Raw genomic sequence first — 27382 nt, 5'->3', positions numbered from 1 at the left:
TTGCCCGCCGTAGCAGAGCAAAATTAATGCCGCCCGCATTCAATTTGGAAAAGTCGCGCGGATTTATTTGGGACAATGGAAATGCCCCTTTATTTATAGCGGGCTACTCTCAGTCATAAACTAGATGAAATTTCATTTCGGCCATGTTACTAATGACAGGAATTACCAGTGACAGTACCTCTATAAGGAAGGCATAGTGGCCTCGCGAGCTTGTTTAGAAATATTAAGGTGAAACAAAATTTATTACACCGGGTGCGTCTCAAAAGTGGTTCACCCCTATAAATTTTTTTGAGATTTGGTATGTTAGGATATGACATAAATTAGGATTGATTGACTGTATTTAATTGTTTTCGGTCACTTCCTGTTTTACCGGAAATGACTACAACTTTTCATCTTTAAATGGCACCCTCCGTAGTTTTTTACTTTATTAAATAGAAAATAACACTCTGAATAGAATGGCATATCATATGTCAATCTTTGACATTTCGCATATGGTTTATTTGAAATTATAACTTGCGGTTCGTAACGAAAATTTGACTCGAAATACCAAGTGTGTGGTATCAAATTATTCGTAAAAAATACTTTTTCGAAATACGCTAATGTGCCACCCTCGTTCCATTTGAAAAAATTGAGATATGATTAAAAATACGATTTGTGCATTTTCTAACTGGTCAGGACACGACACTAAAAACATTAGACAATCAAACTTATTTTTTCAAGGCTCCTTGATTAAGAATTAGTAGTTTTAACATACAGTACATCTGTCCGTTCTGTCGCTACGGGGTATCCGTGAAAGGGGAAACGATATTTTCTCGATGTTTTTCGTAAAAAATGAGACGACGCGTCCGATCAATAAAAATTGGACAAATTTTCAAGTAGCCAATAAAATGAGTGGGCGGAGCGATTTGCGGTGACGTACTCGTCAAGTCGACGTATAAAATATATTGCTATTTATTTTAAAGGTTTTTTGTTCGCATTCCTTTCATAGACACAGATCCAGCAAACGGACTGTAGCTATGGCACTCTAGATTGAATTTTAAAATTCGATTTTTTATTAAGCGAGAATGTCAAAAGTTGACATATGATATGTCATTCTATTCAGAATATCCTTTTCTATCGAATAAAGTAAAAATATGCTGAGTTGCTATTTAAAAATCTATATATAAAATATATAGATTGGCAAATTCCAGCCATCATCTGACCTTTGTCAAAAACAGTTGTTAGTTTGACTTTATATATAAAATTGATTGAGATATGAATAAGATATTTTGTATTGTATAAAGTCAAACGAACAACTGTTTTTGGAAATGTCGAAACCGATCACTAATAAAGAATTTTTTTGACAGAGGTTTGGACTTTGTTCTTGATTTTAACATTAAGTTTTTACGTGAATTTTTATTATAATGTCCGTTTAAAAGTGTACAGGTTTAGTATCTATGACTGGTGGGCCACCACATTGTGAAAATGAACAAACTCTGAAACTTTAGGTCGCACAACGCGCAAAGAAACTAAATATACTGGGAATAACCAAAAAAGACCGATTAATGTGTACTACCAGTCATGACCTATGCATGCGAAACGTGGACACTTAAAACCGACATCCTAAGGAATCTGCATGTTACACAACGCTCAATGGAACGAAATATTTTGGAAATAACAAAGGAAGTCCGTAGAAGAATAGAGTGGATACGACAAATGACCCAGGTAATAGATGTCATCCACAGAATCAAATCTCTCACAGACACCTGGTAAGAAGGACGGACAACAGATGGACCACAAAAATTACAGCATGGTACTTTTTAATCATATTAAGAGACCTAGAATGGTTACCTAATATTAGGTAATTAGCAGGGATAACTTGAACCCCCATTGCAAACAATAGACAACAATGGGCCCAACTACAAAGAGAGTATCTAAATGTGTGAGGGAGGCTACACCATAATTGGAAAAGGTTCTGGAATAAGCTGAGAACGATGATGATGATAATTTTTTTATTTTAGGTTCTTTAATACATCTAAGTCCCCAGTAATGGAGACTTCAGGTTAGTCTAAAAAAGACAGAATACTTAGCATACTTAGTCAATTCCAACGCTTGTTTTGAAGTATTCATAGATGATAACGTCCAGATTCAACAAGTAGACAAATTTAAATACCTGGGTGCTACTATCAACAACGAGGGTTTGGGCAAAGAAGAAATACAAACCCGAATTCAGAAGAACAAACAAGTTATTGGTTGTCTTAATAGCCTCTGGTGGGACCGAAACTTGTCTGCAACAACTAAAAAGAGACTTGGACGAACATTGGTGGAGTCAGTTCTTTGCTATGGTTCAGAGCTATGGACTTTGAGTGTAGATACGAAGCGCAAAATCCAAGTTGTTGAAATGGACTATCTTAGAAGGAGCGCAGGTATATCTAGGATGGAAAAAAAGACAAACATCGAGGTCAGGCGTATCATGAATGCATCGGAGGAGACAGTGCTAGATCGAATTGAAAAATCCAGCTTAAAGTGGTTTGGACATGTTCTACGTATGCCGGAGAACAGGTGGCCAAGAAAAGTTTTTCAATGGACTCCCCAGGGTAGAAGAAAGAGAGGCAGACCTAGAAAATCCTGGAACGGAACGGTTAAGGAAGCAATGGAAGCTCGTAACCTAGAAGCTGTAGGCTGTAGTTGGAAAAAAGTATCAAATACTTATACCAAATCCCGTTTATATATATATATATATATATATATATATATATATATATATATATATATATATATATATATATATATATATATATATATATATATATATATAATACATCTAAAAAGGAAGATACATAATCGCGAAAACTAGACGGTTGCGTTTATGCCTCCGCCTTTATTTATGACCCGCGATTTCGAGTCGTTTCTTTCGTCTGGCGAAGCACGCCGCAATGGATGTCGCTCCTCTCACCGAAAATAAACGATATCAAAACAGCGAAATCCCTGTTCTAATGGCTATAAATAAGAAGAAACGGCCGCTTTGTGTAATGCGGCGGCTCGCGAACGTCTCCCTGTCCGAGTCGATTTCCTTTTTGACGCTGCTGATGATTTATTGGACGCAGTGTACAACCGGAAACGCTGCTCTGTGCCACCGGAGAGGTGACAGGTAACGAATAAGTGGCCATCCAGTGCCACCTTTTTCTCATTCTCGATGGGAGTATGCTCATATTTCATCAGAAAATTTAAAATTTATCTAGTAGTACTCGTATTATTCTGAAATTTTTACACCGATCCATGCTTTAACCAACCAAAAGGGTTTATTTGGATAGGTCATATCAAATAAACTTTTAGTCACGTGATTAAGTTGCCCACTTTTATATATTTTCTGTAAATCAAAATATTTTAGGGGAAACAAAAATAAATTAATTATAAACATATAAACAGTTATTATTTACAACAAAACTCACCTCCTTAACAGCACTTAAGGGACATAAAGGGCCATTATTACCGCTTTCCTGTTCGAAATATTCTAATAAAGTTGCGATGAGTTTTTTTACGGCTATTAAGCTATCTTGTACACTTCGCACTAAAAGAGGTTCTTTAAAGAACAATGTTTGACTGCAAGGTTTGCTAGTAAACATTTTCAAACTTAAAGTATCACAATACTATTTATTTAAACCAAAAACTCGTACGAAATAAAAACGAAATACGAAACGAATGACAATGCCAGGAAATAAATAAATAAATGCGGCAACTTGACATTTTTTACAGCAGAGCTACCACCTGAATCCCCAGCGGGAAATCTAAATTCAAGTTAGTCACAATTGTTGGCAGTCAAAACAGTTGGCAACAATGCATTTAAAAATCGCGCCTTCGATTACGTAACTAAAAGCTTAATTGGTATCCAATATATGTATTTTATTTTTGTTGTTTTTTTATTAATATACAAGGTGTCCCAGAAATAAGTGCAAGTATTTTAACTGGTAGTGTAGTTCAACCCCAGAAACACGCCCGTGAGGTTTTTTTCGCGACAAATTTTTTTTTGAAAATTCGGATTTTTTTTTAGTTTTTAGTTAAAAAACATAATTTCTTGATAATATGGCAACGTAAGTAGTAGACTAAGTTTACAAGGAAGAAAATCCGGTGGTTCTCAAAATTTGAGCAAAAAATCATTTTTTTTAGAAATTTTCAAAGTAAAATAACTCAGTTATTTTGGACTTATTTGAAAAACGATAAAGAGAAAATATGTTTCTTTTATCGAGATCTTCTACCACCCCTTATAAAATATTTGCACTTATTTCTGTATATACACCCTCTATATACAGCAATAGATCGTCTTCTACTACAAATATAAAAAGCTTCATCCATTACATCAAAATATACTTATAAAAATATACCTATATTAAAATACACTGGATAACTGGAGGCACAAATAAAATTCTTCATTCAAGTGACATTTTCAATATAATATGTTTAAAACACAAATATCACTAGAATTCGTTGCAAATTTTACTATTATACAGGGTGTCAAATCTCAAGTCAAGTCAAATTTCAAGTTTCATTATTTATTCAAAATATTTACAAAAACTGCTCAAAGTGCCGTCCAGGCGTGTGCATTTGTGTCTTCAACAGAATGAACGGCACTTTGAGCAGTTTTTGTAAATATTTTGAATAAATAATGCAACTTGAAATTTACGTTTCACTCCACCTCCTGCCAAAACGGCACATTTCCGGACATGGGTTCCTATACTCAAATGACTTGTTTGATGCCCTCTACAACCCATTTCAGTTTGTCGCACTAATTGTGGGACACCCTTTATAAATAAACGTAAATAAAAGACGGGTTTATTTCGTGATATTCGCAATTTTTATCTTAAGAATATTGCCTTCAACGTCAAGTTAATTCAATTTATGACCAGCATTTACAGATATAGTAATATTATGCCGTTCTCACATAAAAAAAAATAAATAGAAACAGAGAATACTCACCACTGTGTGGAGAATATTTAGGTTCACTTAGTTGTTGTAGTCGTTCGCACAAATATTGGTTGGCTGTCGAATTCTGAAAAAAATATGGAAAAAGAAGGTACAAATTAGACAGAAATATACAAAAGCTCAAGCTAATTTTAGTGACAACAAACTGTATTTAGAACTAAAAAAAAACTTCGGACCTCCATTTTCTTTATTTATTTTAAGTTACCAGTGATACATCAGAAGTGTAAAAATGGATACAAATTCATCAGGGACGTGCGTATGGGTTATCACTGGAATATTTTTCAAAAAAAAGCATATCGCCACTGACTTTTTTTTTCTTCCTTTTTTTTCAAAATTGTGTAGGCCGTTTAATGCCAATTAAAAGTTATCTTCATGAGATAAACGCAATTTTATTAATTACAATTAATAAAATTAAAATAAAAGTAAGATTAATAAATTATACATTTTACCTAATTTTTAGGTAAAATATATAATTTATTAATTTTGTTTTTCCTCAGGGATTTTATTTTTCCTTCAGGGAAATCGACAAAATATCAAGAGACACCTTTTAATCGGCATTATACTGTTTACACCATTTCGCTAACAAGAGAAAAAAAGTCAGTGGCGTACATGCCTTTTTTAGAAAAATATTCCAGTGATGCGCGTCCATGGTGAATATGTCGACAATTTTTTAGCATTAAAATATATGTCGCATTTATAGTAACTTTTATCCTCAAAATTTCATTCGAAATGCTAAAAGTACTTGAAAGAAAATTATAATAAATCGAATATTAAGACTTTAACACCCTGTAGCTATGAAACAAAGCAGAATCGGACCTATGTCATATGAAAAATAAATCTTATTTTTTTGTGAGGAAACTCCAAAAGAGATTGCACATGTTTTTTGAAACACCTTGTATTTCAGTGCGGATTCTACAAATAGAAGGGGATAATATTTATAATTCTCTTTCTTTTTCTGAGTCGCATCTCCGATACGCACTTCCATTCTGGGGTGCGTGTTGTGCGACTCAATTTGAGCGTGTCTTCAAATTACAAAAGAGAGCTGTGCGATATTCACTGAGGCTAACCAGTCGTGCTCACTGCCGGGACTTGTTTAAAAGATATAAAATATTAACTCTTCCTTCCCTATTCATACTCGAATCCGTCTGCCTAGTTCGCAAGCACGTATCGAGTATTTCTCTAGAGCCAGTTCATGGCTATCCAATTAGGAACGCAGAGCATAACATGTATCTGCCAACCCCTCACTCTGAGTTAGTAAAGAGTTCCCAATTGTACAATGCAAAAAAAAATGCACTATCATCTGCCATCTGAAATTAATTCCATTTCATCCTTTCCTGCATTTCGCAGAGCCTTGAGATCATACTTACTGGAGAAAGCCTTTTACGCGGTTAACGATTTTTTTATTAATATCTAGGGTTCTAAATTTAACACACATTCACTAAATTTAAGAAATGATTTTGTTTTCTATCCATTTAAATTTAGTATTGACATTATATACAGTTGTTTATTTACATGTATGTTTATATTTTATTTATATTTAATTAAATAAATTTTTGACAATGTACAATTTCTATAATTGTATAAAGTATTGTTCTAGTTTTGTATGTTTGCTGTTAGTTTTATATGTTTTTCTATTGTTAAGTGAAGTTTTGTATGTTTTTTATATTCTTTTTTTTAAGCTTTGTCAACAAAATTGTAAAATTTTTTTATGACAATAAAGCAATTTCTTTCTTTCTAGACTTTAAACTAAGTATTGTTTATTTTTTATTATTATTTATTAAAGTTTTACCACTCACAAGGTTTTATGACAAACCAATAGAGGAATATTGTCAAGACTTAAATAGATGTCAACTTGGGTTTAGATCAAATTGGGAAAAAGCATGTAAAGTATAATTCTAGTAAACCAATTTGATACAGGCCCAAGAGATCGGTTACCTGCAGAACATTGACCCAGATATGTTTTTAAATAACACTAAAAATTAAACAATTAAAATACAACAATCTCGGATCGATAATCAAACGCAGGTTACCGAAGTTCGATTTCCTTATGGTCATAGCCGGGTGAATGTAATTAGATGAAAACATATTGAACGACGTAACCAGCGATGACCACGAGGGATAGAAAATATAAAAAGAGTATGCTGAAGAATGTTCGGGTAGTCGGTTAGTTAGTGGCAGAGTTGACAGCAGTTAGTCGTCAGGAGTCGGTAGTTGAGAAGACAGAAGTCAGCCAGTCAGATAGGATGCTGTTGTAAGTACCTCTTTGAGCATACCCTTAAGTCTTGGCATTTCCTGAAATTGTTATTTACACTTATTTGTTGAAATTGTTAGTACACTTTTATTTAATAAATGTATATTTTCCTAATGGTTGTTTTGATTAAAAGAGAAAACCTGGTATAGCGATCCTAGCAAGCAACCCCCAGCTAGGTCGCGACAATATTATTAGATGTAATACAAAACTAAGTTTAATTATCTCCACAATTTCGTTATTTGTTCCCTCCAATTTTGTTCCAATAAAATCCTACTGGTCCAGAGGAGCGCCAGCAGAATTAACAAGTTAAATAGAACGGGCGCCCGGTGGTGGAAAACTGGCAATTCCCTCTTGCTTTGAAATGGAAAAATGGAAAAAGTTGCCAGTGGCTCGATCGCCTCTGGCCTCGCTGTTCTCTCGGGTTTTCGCGCGCTATCCAATTTCTAAGCGGATTTGTTTTTCTTTTTCGCTTTTTTACTTTTGTACTAAAATTGAAAAGTCTATTGCAGCTACGCGAGGTGGGTAGCGATGATAGGACCTCATCCTTTGCAAATTGCTTTAAAGCGATCTATTTTTTATCAAAAGTTTATCTTTGTTCAATATGCTAATGTACAGGATATCCGATTTTTTTGGTAGTTTATGAGTAGAGATACAAAGATGCGGTTTTCATATTACTGTGTTACTTTTTATGAAACTAAAGATGCTGCACGCTGATTTGTCTTAGTCCTCTTAGTTCCTGTACGAATTTGAAAATGTTACTTTTTTCTGATCCCCTTTGTATCTCGGTTATCTTATATCTTATCGGAAAGATGAAAAGCGAGCCCCATAGGGGTTCACGTAGAATTCAGTGGCGTATCTATACTTTCGCTACGATCTGTCATTCTTTAAATATGACTCAAACTTATTTGATTAATGACTTGGCAATATTCTCTTCTTCTTCTTTACGTGCCGTCTCTTTCGTGGAGGTTGGCGATCACATTGGCAAAATCTTCACGATTCTCGGCTTTCCTTATGAGTTCTTCAAAAGTTAGGTAAGTCCAGCTTCTGATGTTTCTCAACCAAGATAGTTTCTTCCTGCCGAGACCTCCCTTTCCTTCAATTTTACCCTTAACTATCAATTGTAAGACGTGGTATTTTTCATTTCTCAATATATGCCCTAAGTATGATGTTTTTCTTATTTCTATTATATTGAGCAATTCTCTTTCTCTGCCTATTCTGTTGTAGACTTCGATATTTGTGATATGGGCTGGCTGTCCATGGAATTTTAATCATTCTTCGATATATCCATGTCTCGAACGATTCGAGGCGATTCATCTCTTGAACTTTCAGTGTCCATGTTTCTGCTCCGTATAATAGAATTGACCAAACATAACACTTAACGAGCCTAGTTCCCAACTCAAGGTCCAATCTGGGGTTCTGGAAGACGTTCTTCATTTTTAAAAACGCATTTCTCGCTCGTTCTATTCTGGTTTTTATTTCCACGTCATTGTTCAAGATGTCAATTATCCAGGACCCCAAATATTTGAACTTGTAAACCTGTTCTAAGGTATTGCCCTCTATTTTGATACAAATTGGCACATTTTGGTTCTTTCCAAATACCATGACTTTAGTTTTAGAGGAATTGATCTTCATCCCGTATTTTTTACAGGAGCCTTCAAGTCGTTCCACTAAACTTTGGAGACCAGTATCAGAGTCGTCAATAAGTTAATATTTTATATTAATTCATTAAGAAATAAAATATATTTAGGAAACATTTTACGGGATTACTACATCAAACAAACTGACAAATATTTCTTTTATCCTGACAAAACATTGTTAAATATATCCAGATAAAAGAAACTATCAATAAAATTTCTCATAAATAAAGAAATAAATGTATCCGAAAAATGCCAACTCCATAAATAAGACTTCCAGAGTGGACTACACTAATGCTTGTTTACAATTCTGTTGGCAGTTTTAGAAGTGATGTGTTACGCATTTTCCACACATTTTTATTAAGATTATCTTAAAATAAATCATAGTTGTCTTTTGGCAGGATCTGTCAAAAGGTATTTGCAGTGTTTCGGAACGTTAATAATTAAATTTGACATTAGCAAGAGAGACATTTCATAGCCTGAAGTGCGAATAAAATGTCTGTTTATTCTTCTAAATTTAATGGCCAGACCAATTTTTCAAGTGGGATAAATGTTGGCTTGGCGCAGTGTTTTTACTTTCTACTCATTTATCTGGTAGATTTTTCTGATCTATTTTAACTAACTGTTTGTATACAAATAACATTAAATAACATTTTCCTTCTGTGTATTAATAATTTAGTTTTAGCAATAAAGCAATTTCATCAGCGCTTTTTTATTGTATTTACGAAGACTAAAGCCGTTTGTTACAAGATATTTTTTTCCATACACAGAACTGTGTACAGATTAAATACTTCAAAAGAAGCAGTAAATAAATCTGGACGTAAAATTCTTCCTCTCAGCTCTTCTTTTAATACTTTTTTCGGATGTAATGAGCGCCTACTTTATACATTTTCAGATCGTCGTTAATTTACATTTTTAATTTCGCACAGCTTGGAAGCAGGCTGCATTAGTTCCATTTGAAGGCTCGTCCCTTTTTGCTCACCACTTCTAATTAAAAACCGCGCCACCAAAGGGTAATTTTCTATGCGGACCGTTTTTTGGTTTTAAGCGGAACCGTCACGTTCCTTTTTAACAATTTGTAAAGATTTAACAAGATAAAACGTTAAATAAAGCAAATAAAAAGGTTTTATTTTAATAAACATTGGAGCAGTAGAAAAAAGAGTCCATTTCACTAGTCCGAAAAAGTAGCAAAATAAGCGTTCGGCATTTAACGTTTTAAGTAAAACTGGCTAGGTAATTTTACACAAATGAAGAAGTAAATTAAAGAAAAAGGATTAAACTGTATCCGTATTGTAGAACAGTTTTAGACAACTTCTTTATTTTTAAGATTTTGATGGTCAAACATCAACAAAATATTCCTTATGTTTCGACTAAGTTTTCTCGAAAATAAAGACAACAAAGTTTTGTGATTACAGTGATATAAAATTTATATGGTTTTGTAACAAATTGCTCGCTATTTTATTGCAAATGCTGCAGCTCTGCAAACCTTAATCAAGCCTTAATCAAAGCACGTGTGTATGGAATTTTGGGTGTGGCTTAACACGACAGGATCGGGCTAAGCCTTAGGCAGATTTCTGAAATATAATATACACTACTGGCAAAGGAATATTAGCAATAGGAGGTTTTCAATGCGATAAAAAAAGATGGTAAGGCTGCAAAATACACTGCAGTGCAACAGAGACGGATAAAGTGTCTTTTCCCTACCATCGTATAGGGGAAGTGATCATAGAAGTGATACGACGAGAGAGCCCCTGCGAGAGAGGGCGCCGGGCGGGTCTTTAAGACGCTTGTGTGGGGGCTACCGCCTACTAATAGAACAGAATCGAAAAAATAGAAACAGGACGGACAGTGTTGCCATTCAATTAAATCGAAATTATGTTGGCTTGTCAAAATCCTAAATCTTCTAATCCTACTTAATGAAATATTAAATCTTGCCTAATCTTGCCTACTTAATGAAATATTAAATAAAGTACGAAACAATTTTACGAAAGTTTTCTCTAGGCACATATAACTTCTTTCTAAAACGAAAAGTAACATGCAAAACTTTGATATCATTTCTAAAATAGCAAGTGCAATTCTATGAAATGGCAATACTGTACGATCTTCCTAGCAGTCGCCCCGACACAGTCGGTCGGTCGGTCGGCCGCGGCTTCATAAAGCCGCGGCTGTGACAAAGGAATTAGACGGAAAAAAACTTTATAAGGAGTAGACGAACAGGGTTGCCGGGTTTGTTAGATTATAATTCCATACGAGAACAAAATTCTCGGTAGATCTTCAACAAAAATTAAAAGTACAGAAACGAAATAAAATATAATATTTAAGTCCAAAATTAGCATTCCTATGTGTCGTAATAATAGATCACTCAAATAAAATACAAATATAATAAATATAACAAGAATTAGAAATAGCTAGGTATATTATTTAATATTAAAAAAAATATTGAATTAAATAATATTAATATATTAATAAAAACATATAAAACTATAACAAGTAGGGATAGCAGTCACAAATTAGTGTAGCAGTCACTTTTTACCTTTGTACAAATTTTGATCAGTGATATCTAAAATTAATTTCATTTCAATGGGAAAGCTGTAGCAACTCTCAACTCTTTTTTTCATATTAATATTTTTTTTGACGGGAAAATCACTAAAATATTTGTCCGAATTTAGGTTGTTTCTTAACTTAAATTTTGTTTTTTGTTTACATTTTTTGGGGAAAATATGGGTTCAACTTTAGTAGATGAATGAAATAAAATCTTTTCAAAAGATATCAACTTCTTCGGGCATGTCGCCAATACCGCGCCTAATAAGGAGTAATAAGGAGTAATAAGGATTTTTAGGAATATCTCTGTAACTCTGCAACTAGACAGAACGATGACCTGTATGTGTGTTATTACTAAATAAAATTTAATGAAACAATAATAAAGTCAAATTATACAGATTCCAACACGGCAGTCGCTTAATTTTTAGTCAAATAAGTCAGCTTTTTATAAGTGCTTCTATTGTAAAAACTAAAGACGCAGTTGAATATATCGTTAGATTTTTCTTTAAATCGGTAGATCGGTAGCTTACAGACGAAACCGGTAGACCTGGCAACTCTGTGATGAACTGACGGGAGTCAGAATAGCGAGGTGCGGAGGCGCGGGAAGGGAAATAAAATAATGGCGATAAATAAAGGGCAGGGAGATGGGTATCATGAGTGGATGGGAGGTGGCGGAATTTCCAAAATTTGTTATCTTATTGGAGTTTGTCTAAGTAGACAGTCGTAGTGGAAGTGGAAACGGGGAAGTTGTTGTCCATCTCTGTTTAAGCATAGACTTTTTATAGGCGTTTCATTCCAATGCATGTAATTCCTATGCCTAGAGATCCATTGCCGGGCCTGTATATTTCCTTCGGCCACACACCCGCCTTATCTGACCCCTGAAGGACAACGGCCCAGCTACGTCGAAACACCGGTTCCCATTAGAACATCGAAGTTAAGCGACGTAAGCCGATACTAGTGGATGGACGGGTGACCGGTTCGAAACTCTGTATCGTGCTGTTGTCCAATAAAAAGCAAAAGTGTAAAATCTATTGGACCCACACTGCTCATTCGTGACACATTCTGACCCCTGAGAGCGACCCGAGCAATACTGCGTAATAGACTCTTAAAAATAATCCTTATCTATTAAAGCAACACTGACACAAACAAGACTGCTTACTATCAGATTGAGTCTGTCTTCCAATTCCAATTAATCTGTCATAGATCGTACGTAGTCACGTGATAAAGCTTGACCGTCTTTTACATAGTTTCTGTTAATCAAAATATTTTACTTAACAGAAATAAAGTAACTATTTTATTTTGTAGATTTTCTTGCAGTGGCGAAATACCCTGAAATACTCATATAGGATTTTTTGGAGAGATCCCTCACATATTTAGATACTCTCTTTGTAGTAGGGATGTGCGATTCTGTAAAGGATCGATCTATAAACTAAAAATATACAGGGTGGTCCGAACTGTATTCCAGAAACGTTGGCAGCATATTCTGCAGATAAAAATAATTAAAAAGTTCGTATGAATGTATAATATGTCCTAAAATGCTTAGTTTCGGAGATACAGGGTGTAGAATTTGCATTTTTATTTCGATTTTTTCCAAATAATTTCTGAAGTAACGTCAATATTTGGATGAAAATTGGTGTCTGGGAGTTTTTTAACATGAGAAATTTGATTTTGATGTCAATATCACTCCTATTTCTAGGGGGCGCCACCTACATGTGTTTTAACTGTTTTGAAGGGTAATAACTTTTTGTCCGTACCTGTATAAAACTACTGAGTGAAAAAATATACATTTCTCATATTTTTTACGTGAAAAATATCTCTAGGTAAAAATCGCTACGAGCAAGCGTTCTCAAGATATTTAGAATAGAAAGAGTCAATACATGTCATTATTGACAAAAAATAAACATGTTGAGTAGATAGTTTTTTGGCATGGTTTAACTGGCACAAAAACATTTCAAATTTATCATTTTAGTCTAATAACTATTTAGTCAATATGTCAATGATGACAGGTATTGATAATTTCGATTCCAAATATCTCGGGAACCATTACTCGTAGCGATCTTTACAAAGAGACCTTTTTACGTAAAAAATGTCGTAAATGTGTATTTTTTTACTCAGTAGTTTTATACAGGTACGGACGAAAAGTTATTACTCTTCAAACCAGTTAAAAATATGTCGACGGCGTCACGACAAAAGGGCGTAAGCGCCATTCGTCATTTTTTTCAGGAGACGAAAAAAACGTCTAAAATCTATATTTTTTATTTTTTGTGAATTATTTTTTGCTACAGTATTATAGATTATATGGCACATTTTTCAAGAATTTTTTGCTTATAAAATATTAAACTGTTAATTAGTTATTTTAATATTTGGCGCTTACGCCTTTCTTTCTAGGCTCGATTGGCGTTTACGTCTTTTTGAAAGGCGTTTAAGACTTTTGTGTCTTATTATTCTAGTCATTTTTTGTCGTTTAGGTGCACTTACGCCTTTTGAGTTTTACAAATAAAATTAAAAATGTCGCTTGGATTTTTTAAATTTTTTAAGAAAACACAGTACAAAATACTCAAACTGATACTTTCAATATTTTCAAACTCATTAGGCTTGAAATAATAACTGGAAAATTAAATTTAACTAATATTCTGAGCAAAACACGGGTGAACTTGATCCGTATTCCTCGTTGGTGGCAAAAGGTGGTGCTTCTAACATGAATAATTCTGACTCCAACAGCGCATCATGCTGCAATGCTTCTGCCAGATCATTATCTATGATATTGCTCTCAACCTCAACCTCTTGATTTCCACATTTTAATGCCAAATCTCTGATTTTCTTCCCGCGGGAAGTCATTATCACACTGTGGAGAAAAAATATAAAAAAGGCTTAAGCGACATCAAAAAAATCAAATTTCAAACAATTATTACAATCAAGAAAAAGTCCTTTGACTTGTAGCAAAGGTTTTTTTGAAAATTAATATTGTATACAATTTAGATATTTGACAATTTTTTGAAATCTGCTGAACGGTAGTTTTGTTAAAAGCAAAAAAATATGCCATTACGATCACATAGGCGGATGGCGCTTACGGAAACCAAATAAATTAACACGAAAAGACGTAACCGACAATAACAAATAAATGTCGGTGTTTACTATTTGAATAAGATTGAAGCACAAAAAACAATCTAGGCTACCAAATATGAATAAGACCTATCTTATTAATAAGTTTTTCTACGTACCTTTGAATGGAAAATGGTATTTTTTCATCCCAGGCGTAAGCGACCTTCCAACACGTGTGAATGGCGGTTACTGATTTTCGCGTCGAGTTGGTTTGAAAGTGTATTGGCGGTTAGAAACTAAAACTGTCTTTTTTCTCACGTTAAGAATTTTTGTTGGTTAAGCCGTTTCATAGATAGGTGCGCATTTATTAGTATTACATTTTGGAACCATAATCTCATTTTCGCTATTTTGGCGCTTACGCCCTTTTGTCGTGACGCCGTCGATGTAGGTGGCGCCTTCCACAAGTAGAAGTCATATTGACATCAAAATCAAATTTCTTATTGACACCAATATTCATCCAAATATTGACGTTACTTCAGAAATTATTTGGAAAAAATCGAAATAAAAATTAAACTTCTACACCCTGTATCTCCGAAACTAAGCATTTTAGGACATACATTTATACGATCTTTTTTACTTATTTTTATCTGCAGAATATGGTGCCGAAGTTTCCGGAATACAGTTCAGACCTCCCTGTATAATGTTATTGTTAAATTCTGACCGCTTATTGGTTATCTACGACACACAAAATATATTGCAAGTAAATAAATTTGGCCAAATTTACACAGGAAACGACACACGGTACTCGGACGACATCCGTGAGTACCAGGTATAAATTTTTCGGCTATTAATACACGGAGGCACAAATCCACTTTCGCAGAATTTAATTTGGACGACGTGTTTCGTGCGTCGATTAATCCCAAGATCTTGAAGACGTGAGCTGGATCTGAGCCAAAACGTCGTCTTCTTCTCCTAAGAAACAATGCGCCGCGTACTAGATCTCGTTCGGGGTTAATTTAATCGTCTCTCATTAGTTAGTAGACCTTAGTTTGTTACACTGTCTATTTTGGTTTGCTTTAAAACGTTGGAAAATACATTACAATGATATTTAATAATAGTTATTCTTTATACAAGACGATAAAATGGTATTTTATCGTCGATCGAAAATATTAATTTCGGAAGACGATAATGCAATTTTATCGTCCCTCGTGTATAAAACAATAATTTTTAAAGTACTATTTTATCTACTATTTTTGATAGATATAAGGATATAAGGCAATTTTAACAGTTGCTATGGAAACAAAATTAAACCACTTACCAAATAATCACACTTCGACATGTTTCGACTGCTAGTGTTCTCTGCACTATTTTTCGATCCCTGAAGAATTTCTTCCAAATATTCTATGTATTCTATGGCACTGCGTAGTATCTCCACTTTGGGCAGTCTTTGACCGGGATTGTTACACGTTCTTCTTTTTAATAATTCAAAGGCTTCATTTACCTGCAACATAAACAATACGAAATTAATATAAAGCTCTTTGAAGGTTAAAAATTTGCTATTTATTCAAATACCAACCAATAATACAAAAAAATGTCAAAAACCCACAAACAGATAAATGAATTAAAATTAAGTAAAATTAAATAAAATATAGAAAAGTTTATAATCAATAAGTCAGTCACAAAGATTGTTGTGCCAATAAAAACCTGTACAGTTCAAGCTTAAAAGAAAATGTGGAGAGATTCAACATATGCAATATCTGATTCATGTAATATAGTGCAGAATATCAGAAACTACCCTTAAATTTACTTGTGCTGTACTTCGGAATGCTAAAGGTATTGGTTCTAATGTTTATATTATGCACGTTAAGATCTTTTAGAAATAATATCAAATAAATAGGTAGGTGATTTGGTTTTATAATTTTTATATAAAAACGTAGATATCAGATACTGCATACGCCCATCCACGCATAAAATTTCCCTATTCTTCAAATATGGTGATATATGGTCTCGATATGGTATGTTGTCTACAAATCTTAAGCAGCTGTTTTGTATTCTTTGCAGTTTGTCTTTATTATATTGTGGAAGATAGTTACAATACAGTGCGAAACAGTATTCCATAGAGGGAAAAATTAATGTTTTGGCAAGTGGTCAACTTTAACTCTGATGAGAATTGGTATTTAAATGGATATTATAGTGTTTTTATTTATGTACAGTTTGCTATAAAAATAAAGGTAAAAATAAAAAAAAATAATACTTTTAGCCAAATACTAAAGCCTATGAAAAACTGTGTTTGGCAATTAAGGTAGATATATTTATGTACAGTTCACTAAAAAAAATCATGAAAATAAGGGTAAAAATAAGAAAAAATATAATAGGTACTTTAAATTTTCCGAGAGTGTAGAAAACTTGATATAGGGATTTCTTAAAACACAGAAACGCCCTGGTTTTGGCTAATTAGCGTACATATTATAATTAGGGGATGACTTACTTTCCTTAATCTTCTCCTTTCTCTTAATGTGGCTGCCTTCCGTCGATCGATAGCTACTGTTTTCTTTTTGCACGCTTTGCAAGCCCAGGCCAGACATTTTCTCGGTCCGCTTAAAGAACAACCTGAAACGGATATTGCTTTTTAAATATTTAAATTGTCCCGAGTAAAACAAAGCTTTTAGGTAGAGAAAACGCTTTCGGAAATCAAATAGTAAAGAAACCTTTATAAACAGGAGAATCAGTTGTTTTATTTTTCACGATAACATTTGCAGATATTTCTACGAAAGCGTATAGCTGCTATACCGTCTCAGGAAATCAAATATACTAAAAAGGAAATTCCACTTCTCCAAATCCCAGAGGATTACATACCAAGAATTTACAACTTTGAGAAACGCCTCACTGTAGTGTTGAGTAATAAAAAGGATGGGAAGGAAGAAACGCTTACTCAGCATGTAAAAGAACATACCATAACGTGGTATACTGATGCTTCCAAAACCAAAGCAGGGACAGGGATAAGAGTATTTGGGCCGAAAACTAAATACTCCGAACCATTGGGCACCTACCCCAGTATCCTTCAGGCAGAAATTTATGCTATCGAAAGATGGATACAATTTATCTTAGATAGGAACTATCGAAAACAGGAAATTGCCATCCTATCCGATAGTCAAACAGCACTAAACGCGATCAACTCAGTTACCATCAATTCGAAGTTGGCCAAAGAATGCCTAGAGCGGCTCAACAAATTAGGCAAAGAAAATAAGGTCCTCCTACTCTGGGTGCCTGCTCACCAAGGGATAGAAGGCAATGAAAAAGTAAATGATCTAGCTAGAAAAGGAGCGAACACTTGGACTTCCACTAACTGGACCAGAACCGTTCCGATTTCTAAACTGGAATCAACTGAAAGCGGAACTGAAGAATCTGGAAGACTCTATCCGTAACTTGGAATGGGTGTCCTCCAGCGGTCTAAGACACGACCTTAGAATTTCTCTTACGACCGCGAGAAATCAAAGGTTTTCCTTGAGTTAAGTAAAAACAATCTTCGGATTGTCACGGGGTTTCTAACAGGACACTGTCTCCTCAATGAACACCTCAGTAGGCTGAAGCTGAGAAACAACGGCGAGTGCAGATTCTGTGGGGAAAATGGGGAAACACCAGAACACCTTATCAGTGAGTGCGCCGAGACGACGACCATTCGTGCCATGAACTTTGATATGGCTGATGACGAGGATAAAGAGTTGGTCTGTGTGGGGCCGTTTCAGATACTGGCTTTTGTTAAAGCCCTGAGACTGTGTGATGGATAAAGAAAGGGAAATACACAATAGATCTGTAAGGTCGTGGTGATTATAACTCCCCTCCTAAACAGTATGATGAGTTATAACTCGTTAAAACTCAAGAATGGGGATCATAAAATAGATGGTAGCGGTGATTTACCCCCTCCTAAACATTCTACATTCTTCATAGCTTTACCAAGATTGTGAAATATGTTAAGCAAGATTTATCCATTTTTTGTAAATTTTGAATTCACATATTTACTGTAAATTTACAGTTTTTCTGTCAATTTCTACCTGGCAACACTGCTAACGGATCCACCTTTTGTACTTCGAAAACATTCAAAAACAACAAACAGACGTTTTTCTCCTTTTGGATCTTTTTACTTTTTACTTTTTCTCAACTATACCATCATCATTATCATTCTCAGGTTATTCAACCATTTCCAATTATGGTGTAGCCTTTATGACATATTTAGATACTCTCTTTGTAGTTGAGCCCATTGGCTGTCTATTGTTGGCTATGCGGACCCATGTTATCTCTGCTAATTTCCTAATATCATGGTCCCATATCAGGTTCGGTCTTCCTTTAGGCCTTTTAATTCCTCGTGGACTATATTGCAATTTTTGTAGTCCATCTGTTGTCCGTTATTCTCTTGTTATTCTTGCCAGGTATCCTGCCCATTGCCGCTTGAGGGATTTGATTCTGTGGATGATATTGTCGCGACTTAGCTTGGGGGTTGTTTGATAGGGTCGCTATACCAGGTTCTCTGTCTTAATCAAAACAACCATTAGATAAAAACACATTTATTTAGCATAAGGTTTACAGTGTGGATAAAATAAAATTTGGGAAATTCCAAAAAATGCCTCAAGACTCAATATATGGTATACTCAAACAAGGTACTTGGTACTTACAGGAACATCTTCATTCTTCGCTGTGTTCTACTGGTTCCGACTAGCCAACTAACGGACTAATAATGCGAATCACTGACTGGCCAACTAACTGAACATTGGACTGCAACGGACTAATCAACTAACTAACATTCAGCGTACCCTTTTATATTTGTCCGCTCGTCCCAATCATCGGCGGGTGCGTGCTCAAAAGTTTTCTTTGTATATTTCCAGCACCGATGTTTAGTACGAGCTTGCTTTGAAACATCACGCTACATCGACCTGACTTTAATTGTTTTAATTAACAATGTTTACTATAAGAACATGTCTAGGTCAACGTATACGTGAACGATTCCCTTGGAACTCTGGGGTTGTTTTAGAATATATCATTACTCTTGCTTTGGCTTCTTTGCTATATATTGGCGAGAGTTTCCTATATAAGGCCTATCAATACTCTCCTGTTTCGCTAGGGCTTCTATTAATGCCTTAGGATATGTAGAGTCTTCAATATAAGCCTTCTCAAAATCTATAAAAGCTATGGCTATTGGAAGTTCGTATTCTTTTCTTCAGCTAATAGTTTTTTTAAGGTGGCTACAAACACTACTGCAAGCTTGACAAGCATGCATGAACAATCTTTTTGTACAAGCAAACTGTAGCGTCTGTAGGGAAAATTTGCGCAAGCATTTTAATTGTGCAAGCCGGTTGATGATTGATTGAATTTGAATCATGCAAGCTTGGACAAGCCGTGCTTGCGCAAGCGAAACGGTACCTGTGTACCACATGTATTCGACTTGTACAAACAATTAGTTCAGTCCGTGATCGTAAATGACCTGTACGTCGCGTCTCCAGCATGTCTAGCGATCTGAAAAGGAGCAATCGAGGATTATTGGAAGATTTCATTCGCGCATACGAAAATCCGCCGTGTCTTTGGCGAATTAAATCACCAGAATATCATGATAGGGTGAAGCAGGATGCAGCATATAAAATTTTACTTAATAAGTATAGATTAATTGACAGCCAAGCCGATAAGGATGCCGTTATTAAAAAGATAAATGCCTTCAGGATTCCTTCTTCTTTTCATAAACTGAAGCTTGTTTAAGCATGCATGTACCGTGTGGCGGCGAAGGTAAATTATGCATGGCTTGTACAAAAAGATTGTTCATGCATGCTTGTCAAGCTTGGAGTAGTGTGTGTAGCCACTTTTAGTGTATGTATGTGATCAATCGTGCTGAAGCCGCTTCTAAAGCCTGCTTGTTCTCGTGGTTGTGCAGCGTCTAGTGTGTTTTGTATTCTGTTCTAGACCTGTATAATACCGGGCGCTTAAACGAAAAACGATATTTACTAAAATAATGAAAAATAATTACCATAAATCGATCTACAAAAAAAAAGTAAAAAAGTAATGAAAATCTGATTAAAAGTAAAAATGTTATAAAGCAAGGTTTTCAAAATTGGAGTGTATAATAAAATGTTTACTTGCCTGAATTTTGAGGTTCTAACACGTGATTCAGTTCCTTTTCATCTTCGCTGTCTATAGAGCTTTCGGCACTGACATAGCCGGTGTCACCTACAAATCTACAACAGAAATAAAAACGGTTTTAGTGTAATCCCCTGTCTAATAAATATATCCGTAATGTATTAAACATCAAAGAAAAATCTCAACTTGAAACACGAATTTTATGTTTTTAAATTTGTTCCTTTTTTTAATACCTAATAAATATTGTTTAACGTTTGTAACTTTATAAACCAGGTTTGATTTGATGGTATTATATATACCGACGCACACACGAAACAAGTCACTATACAGGGTAAGTTTAAAATAAGTGCAAATATTTTCAAGATCTACCAGCATAAACGGACAGGGTGTCCCAGAACTACAACATTTAGATCGGAGATTTTTTGCATATTACTGTTTTACAACGAGATCTATCGATTAAAAATATTTTCAATATGGCGGCACTTCCGGAAATACCGGAAGTTGACAGCAACTTTCTTATTTTAAATGGGTACCCCCATTTTTTATTACATACTTAAATTCTGTGTAAAATTTTATGAATTTTGATATCAAACACTCTATACCTAACATTATCCGTTTTTGAGAAAAAAAATATTTAAAATTTTTGGAGGAAAAAAACTGCCTGTCAAAAAAGTCAGTATAGCCCTGTATAGCTTAAAGGACAAATTTAGTGATTACCACAGCCACTGTACCATAAAGAGAAGACAAGTGGCTAACTATTTCAAAATTTAAATTGTCCGAATGTCATATAATACTAGCCGTAGCTGCCATGGAATTGAACGATTAAAGAATTATCATAAATCATTTTTTTCAAATGGAAACCCACTTTTTTATTTCATTAGTGAAAAGGTTTTTCAATTCGTTACTTTTTGACTATACATGTTCTTATATCTAAAATAAATCGTTTTTAAGTTGTTTAAGATTTAGTTTTAAAGCGTATTTTTTTCTTAATTTTATCTGGCTTCCGTTGACATTACTTGTCAAATCATCAGAAAATGTATTTCCTTCTGTCAAAAAACTATTTATTTGTATTTCGTATATTATAAATACTGCTGGTAAAACTTTATAAAGTGTATTTATAAGAATATATCTCGTATTTTAAAATTTTACAGAAAATTTAAGTATGTAATAAAAAATGGGGGTACCCATTTAAAATAAGAAAGTTGCTGTCAACTTCCGGTATTTCCGGAAGTGCCGCTTTATTGAAAATATTTTTAATCGATAGATCTCGTAGCGAAACAGTGATGTACAAAAAATCTCCGATCTAGATAGATATTGTTGTTCTCTAGAAACTTCTAATGCCCGCTCGGACTGGGACACCCTGTATAAAGGATAATATTTCCTCTTTACCGTTTGTTAAATATAAGTCCAAAACAGCCGAGTTATTTTACTTAAAAAAATTATTTTTTATTAAGATTCACTGGCAGTACACATTAGGCAATGTTTTCTTCTTTAGATTAAAATTATTACGATATTTCTATTATTTCATTTTAGTATAATAGAAAATTTATATGCATATTAATATGTAATAATTGCTTATGACTTTTATAATATACAGGGTGAGTTAGTTTTAATTCTACACTATTATAGTCTACTATTAAAGAAAACATTTCTAAATTTTCTTTTTTAACTTTAATTACCTAATATTTTGCAGGTGCAAATATGTTTAATGTAATTTATTAGTAAAGTTATAAATTACTCAAAAAATTTAAGAATTTGATCTAGCAAATAAATTTCAGGGTTATCTTATTTTCAAATGCGATTTAATTGGCTTCAAACTGTACTGCAAGTTATTTTTCGCTGTAACTAATTTATTATTTTCATGATATCTATTTGAAACAAACAACAACTTGGTAAAATTTTAGATATGACGGATAGTTTTGAAAAATTGACGAAATTTATCTTACAGCGGCCTTGGAAAAATGTTGAATTCTATTTCATTTTATACGCATATTCCTGGTATAAACGTATCTTTTAGATTATGTTATTGTAACGTTTTTAGTTCGTTACATGTCTTTGATTATGATATATGATGTCTGGGCACAACCCTGTTATTGTTTGGCACAACCCTGTTATTGTTTGACACAACCCTGGTATCGCTCTGTGGGAGCGCGCGCTGTCAACATCGCTTCTGTCAATTCTCTGTGATCTAACTTCACTTTTGGTTGGACCGTTTGGCCTCTTAGACGCCATTAGTCCCAGTGTTGAGAAATGGTGGTCATTTAAATCTGGCTGTATTATCTGAATCAGCTGCCATTTCGAAGCTACAGGTTAGATTCGATATTATTAGTGAATATTTTTAGGGTAGAGTGACGGATGTCCCAACTTGTATTTGTATTTGGCTGGCACGTTGGCGTCCCTTTGCTTTTGTCCTCCAGAATGTCATTTGGAAGAAAGGACAGATTGTTTATTATTTATTGAGCCCTCGGAAGTATTTCGAGGGAGGTTCATTTTGTTTATTAGACGGTGTTTGATTTTAAACAAGAGTTTCGTGTTCTTAGGGTCTTACGGACGGACATTGTCTTACGAACAAGTGTCCAAGGTATGGACTATTTTTCAAGGTCCTAGTAGTGTTCTCTTGTGCCACTATCTTATGGACGGATGTCCCATGGACAAGTGTCCCCAGTAGGATTGATTTGTCTTACACATAGAGTGCCCCAGCGTGGATGTGGCTTGAGCCCCGTGCTGCTTCACCCCCATTTCTAAGCCTGGATCGCCGACAGACAGTACAGAGATGCTAGACCTCCTCGCGCTGCACTGTTTGAAGCAGGGTTACATAAAAGAACAGCTAAGTGTATATTTAAGTTCTAGTTTTGCATTTAACATCTAAAATGTTTTCAGTCTTAAACAGTAACGTACATTTTAAACAATAGCGTACAGACTATATTTAGTGGTTAGATTATTAAGGATATTTATGTCGATGCAGTAGTAAAAGTGTGATTTAGATTTTAGATTTCATAATATCACGCATTGTAATAGTATTACTTTCTATAGACATTATTATTACGCTATACTAACAGATGAATAACGAGATAGATTCTAGAATCTACAGGTTGCAACACATCTGATTTAACACCGTATAAATTTAACAATTTAAATAAAGTAATGCTACTTTTCCTATATGTTCTATAACGTTACACGCATTGTATTTTCTTTATAGTCTTTTCATAGAACGTATTTAATATTATTTACATATATAGTTTTACTCAACAAGTAACCACTATAATAATTATATTAATTGTACAATGCTATTTACCATCAGAATTCATCACGAATAAATATAGTCATTTTATAAGTATTATACAACTGTGTTTTCTTTCTCTGTACATGCCTGGCGCCCAATATCTATATATCTTTTGTTTATTATTATTGATTAATTTTCTCTCTAGTGAAATACCTTATCCACGACTGCTCTCCGATGAAAAGCTGCCGTTCGCAGTGGTAGTTGTTTAAAAAACGCTACATTATGTTTAAAGATATAGTTCATATCAAATAAACTTTAAGTCACGTGATTAAGCTTGACCGGCACAGCGTTGTCCACTTTTACGTATTTTTTTTTAAACAAAATGTTTTAGAATGAATCCCCAAGCGGGAAATTTAAATTCCAGTTAGTCAGTCTGGCGACGAATGTGTTCCCACGGTTGGGAATGAATTTAAAAATCGCGCCCTCGATTACGTAACTTAAAGTTTAATTGGTATCAAATATATACCTATAATATTTTAGTGTGCACTATAATATACAGAGTGGTTCGAGGAAATTAGCGTTTTGGTGTATTGTGGCGAATTAGTACTTTATTTTGCCAATGTTTAGGTAGCAAAATCTTTCATAGAAAATAGGCAGGGTCAAATTTTATCCAACTGAAAAAACCTAAATAAAAAAATAATAAAACCGATATTTGATATCTACGTTTAATTTATTCTTTTCTATTTTTTTCTTTTTAGTTATTGCTTGATTTGCATAGTTCCATTTTGCGATATTAACGGCTTTGGGGATTAAAACCCTCGCTGCTTATTGTTTCCATTCGCTATGGCCAGTGTTGCCAACTATCCATAATATAATTTCCCGCAAAGACTGTCAAAATTTTCTGTTTTTCCCTACAAATTTTCATGAATTCTGAAAACCAATAAGTCGATTAAAAATAATTTAAAATTAAAAAAAAACATGAAAATATTGTTACGTTTTTCGTCGGTTCCGTGTGGATAGAAAGTCACAATTTATTTAAACACTATTTATTTAACACTAATTAACAAAAACAATAACGATAAAAGACTTATAGAACTATTTACAAAGGATTTATAACTAAGAATTTATTTTGAATTTCAGCGCGTCAACTGCACTCGTCTATTTATAACTGCCCTCTGTAGGCCCCAGCCGCTGGCTTTTATACCTACAGCTAAAGATTTCTAGAATAGTCCATAGATCGTTAGGTGCATAGAGAAGGTTTTCGAATGTTCTCGTATGTACTAGTCCATTCCAGTGGGACTCGATTCTTCTCGAACGAATGAATCATTACGGTGTCTATTCTTTAATGCGATGTTAAGGCTGTGTTAAGGTTATCTGAGGGCGGGACATATGTATAGTTAGGTTAGGTCGAGTCCACACGGGTCCGCAACAATATAGTAGTGTTTTTTCGCTGAAAATCAAAACACGTTTCTATGATAATATAATTTCGTTTTCAATCTATGATAGATTCTTATTGATAAAATTTTAATTAAAGTCATATATTTTGCTGTTTTAAAATGTTAAAGTGGCACAAAATTTATTTAGTTCAATGCTACGGAAAGGGTGATAATAGTTATCGGAAAATACGATATACTTTAACAAAATATGACGTTAATCAAAAGTATCAATAACCATCTATCAAAGAATGAAATCGAAATAATATTTTCATAGAAACGCCTTTTGATTTTCAGGACTTCACAAAATTCGACCATGTTTTCATAGATTCTTTAATTTTCCCTAAAACGGTATGGAAATTTGGAAAGGTATATAAAAGGGATTAACCATTTTAGAACAAGCAAAAATAAGCAAAATAAAACACTAAATCATCACAATACACAAAAACACATTTAAATTTAGTTTATAATCATCTGCTGATGATGCTAACATGGTTAGCGAAACGCGCGTCCAGTGTAAAAGTAATTGTTTTGGTGTATTGTGGTGATTTAGTGTTTTATTTTGCTGTGTAACACCAAAGGTTCCAACCCTCAACTGAAATAACAAGCAAAAATGTTTACGAAGAATGCGTTTTTTTTTCTGAAAATGTCAATAATGAATAAGTTTTTCCTTTTGTAAAGACAATCCGGGGATATACTATAGAGTGAAAGATTTAGGTATATTTAGTTCATTTAGTTGAGATAAAGCTTTATCTTTATAAAAATTTGAAATTAATCAGTTTGCTGGATGTATACGATAACTATATGTTTTTCGAATAATACAAAACTTTTTTCCTCTAGAAAATTTCCCTTTTCCCTCTGGATCTCGAAATTTCCCACAAATCGGAAAATTTCCCACGACTTGGCATCGCTGGCTATGCTTCAGATTTATCTCCATTTCTCTCTAATTAAAGCAGGAATATTTATCAGCCGTACAATTCAAAGTTATTTCAGTTCGTCTAAAATTAAATTTTCTACAAAAATAGACGGAAAAAAAAATGGAAATACATAAATTAATATTAATGGAAAAGTATTTATCATAGTGCGAAGCGAGATGGAATTATAAATGACAAATATCTTTTATTTGAAATTGTTAAATTAATATTTGTAAGTTATATTTTCATAAATAATTGATTATATTTTTATTTCTCAAATTCAACTTAATGTTTTTCATTTATTTGGACACCGTGTACTTTACTGATGCTGGGCACACACAGAAAGAGCAAAACAATTTTATTAATTCAACTAGGTAACTAATAAATGTCCACTTTGTAGTATAACAACACATGTTCGTTCAACAAAGTTGAAGAGTTAATATTTTGGCCAACTGTATAACAAAACAATTTAAATGAAATAAAGTTAAAAATATTTTTATTGTGATTTACCTCGGATGCGCTTGGCAGAAGCAATATTAGAGAAATTTGAGGAGAATAAGTTATGTAAATTAAACTCTAAATTTGTGTAAATTGGTCTTACTTATTTTCTTAAATGAAATGAAAGGTGTGCCGAACTCTGCCTGGAATTCACAAGTAAAAGAGCACGTCAGAGAAAACCTTCATTACTATTCCAAAGAATCCAACTATGCTGTTCTGAACTTTAACAAAAGAGTAATAATAATAAACTAATTACTGTCTTCATACCAAAGTTTGAGGTTTAACACACTTAAAACATTCATAACTGAAGAAGTATTGTTAGTTAACAGGTCACCACCTGCAGGTACTGAGGCCCCTGGATTCGGAAGGCTACTCAGCTAGAGTTGATATGGTTGGTGGCAATATCTTTAGACTATGAGTTATACCCATATACCATTCTTTGGTTTTGACTGCTCATTTGTGTGCTACACGCAACAAGGCCCTTATTGCCACACTAAGTCATGCTGAACCAAAAACATCGCCACGAATGAACAATAAACGATTGTATTTATATTTAATTTTACACTAGAAACTATTCACAGCATAAATCGAAAAGATTAAAAATAAATAAGAAAAACTTTAGAACAGAAATATTACAATCAAAGACATTATAAAAATAGACCGAACATCTCATTCATAAATACTCGTTGGTAGTGTATCAAACATTCCAATGTGTCAAACAAGGACAGAAGAGACAGAGAAGTCTAAAATTTCCGACCCCGGCAACT

At 33.9% G+C, this 27382-nt stretch overlaps 1 protein-coding gene across 1 annotated transcript in view; it reads right to left on the bottom strand.

Annotated features, from left to right (window-relative positions):
- LOC115888685 (transcription factor SUM-1) overlaps positions 1 to 27382 on the bottom strand; it is a 50816-nt gene that overhangs the window by 11437 nt on the left and 11997 nt on the right. Inside the window, exons 2-5 of the mRNA XM_030908463.1 lie at positions 20551 to 20645; positions 16916 to 17037; positions 15746 to 15928; positions 4954 to 5026 (exon numbers count right to left, since the gene is read on the bottom strand). Of these exons, the coding sequence (XP_030764323.1) occupies positions 4954 to 5026; positions 15746 to 15928; positions 16916 to 17037; positions 20551 to 20645 (473 nt within the window). The remainder of the gene's footprint in view (positions 1 to 4953; positions 5027 to 15745; positions 15929 to 16915; positions 17038 to 20550; positions 20646 to 27382) is intronic.

Source organism: Sitophilus oryzae, unplaced genomic scaffold (assembly GCF_002938485.1).
Source record: "Sitophilus oryzae breed Bouriz unplaced genomic scaffold, Soryzae_2.0 scaffold_806_pilon_pilon, whole genome shotgun sequence".
Lineage (NCBI taxonomy): Eukaryota > Metazoa > Arthropoda > Insecta > Coleoptera > Curculionidae > Sitophilus > Sitophilus oryzae.
This window is presented reverse-complemented; position numbering and strand designations above follow the sequence as displayed.